The sequence below is a fragment of the Apostichopus japonicus genome, chromosome 12 (assembly GCF_037975245.1).
Source record: "Apostichopus japonicus isolate 1M-3 chromosome 12, ASM3797524v1, whole genome shotgun sequence".
Lineage (NCBI taxonomy): Eukaryota > Metazoa > Echinodermata > Holothuroidea > Aspidochirotida > Stichopodidae > Apostichopus > Apostichopus japonicus.
Genome location: NC_092572.1, coordinates 3,658,338 through 3,659,545, shown reverse-complemented (window position 1 = coordinate 3,659,545; position 1,208 = coordinate 3,658,338). Strand labels below are relative to the sequence as shown.

At 33.9% G+C, this 1,208-nt stretch overlaps 1 protein-coding gene across 3 annotated transcripts in view; it reads right to left on the bottom strand.

Moving 5' to 3' along the window:
- LOC139977157 (uncharacterized) overlaps positions 1-1,208 on the bottom strand; it is a 43,355-nt gene that overhangs the window by 39,830 nt on the left and 2,317 nt on the right. For all 3 annotated transcript variants that reach the window (XM_071986316.1, XM_071986324.1, XM_071986323.1), the window contains exons 5-6: positions 708-1,001; positions 309-410 (exon numbers count right to left, since the gene is read on the bottom strand). In XM_071986316.1, coding sequence (XP_071842417.1) covers positions 309-410; positions 708-1,001 — 396 coding nt within the window. The remainder of the gene's footprint in view (positions 1-308; positions 411-707; positions 1,002-1,208) is intronic.

The window sequence follows — 1,208 nt, the reverse complement described above, 5'->3', positions numbered from 1 at the left end:
CTGAAAAGATAATAAGACTAGTTTTGAGTTGGAATAAAATTTATAAACCATACGACTAACACGCACTTTAAATTTGAAGCATTGTTCTCTTTAAATCTCTATTAGACAGTAGCTTTGGAAAATAAGCATGCATTTCAATGATATAAGGCAAAAAGGTTCGATTACTGTTATTTATAACTATGCTGTAATGGTATCTTAAACTTTTGTAAAACGAAAGTGGATATAGTTGTAAGTGTTTGTCGATGTTCCATTGTTCAATTCTGCATTAAACATAGCTTAAAGTGAAACCATGATTATGATGTACTTACTTTTTAATATTTGTATCAGCAGAGCCACCAGAAAAATTAAAGCAAGAACTGCTAACATGACGATTGCCAATGATTCTCCTGAAAAATATACCCTAGATGTCACTACAAAAGAAAACAAACAACAAAGGGATATATGTATTATTCAGTGGAGTCAATAATTGATCAATTAAAATACACACAATACTATGGTCAGAGGAACTGTGACTAAGCAAGCCGCTAATTTTGATTCAGAAGGATTAGTTCACGTCATATGAAGCGATAACTGTGAAACCTTAACTTTCACATGATAATTAAAGAAAGAAATCTACTATGTCTTATTGTTAACAATTTCTGAAATTATTTGAGCTTTAGTGAAACTGCCAGCCAAATACTTTATTAAACGCACAGTTGCAAACTTACCATTTATTTCAATAGTCTTACTCAACGCATATCCTTCTGAATTATTAGCCACACACTGGTATTTCCCAGAATCGTTCATTGCAAGGCTTTTAAGCTCAAACTTCCGAGTAGTAATGCTTTTGTTGCTCATCGTAGCTTTGATGGGAAGGTGTGTCCACTCAGTTCCATTTGTGTTCGAGAGCATTACTAACATTGTATCAGGGGGAGGAAATCCGTCAGACTGACACTCAATAATTATATCACTTCCTTCGGGTACCGTAGTTGAGGGGCTCAGCATACGTACACTGGCTGGATCTGTTACAAAAGCAATTAAAATAAACGTATATCATTTGTGCTTTGCTGTTAAACCTATATTACAAGGTTTAGGTAGTTAACAGAAGGCTGCATTGCTATTTTATGTTGAGAAATTGACATTAGTTGACATTTTACAAAATATCTGGTCCAACTTGTACATAAAGAAACTTAAATCAGGGTTAAATTTGTAGCACAGATGGGGAACTG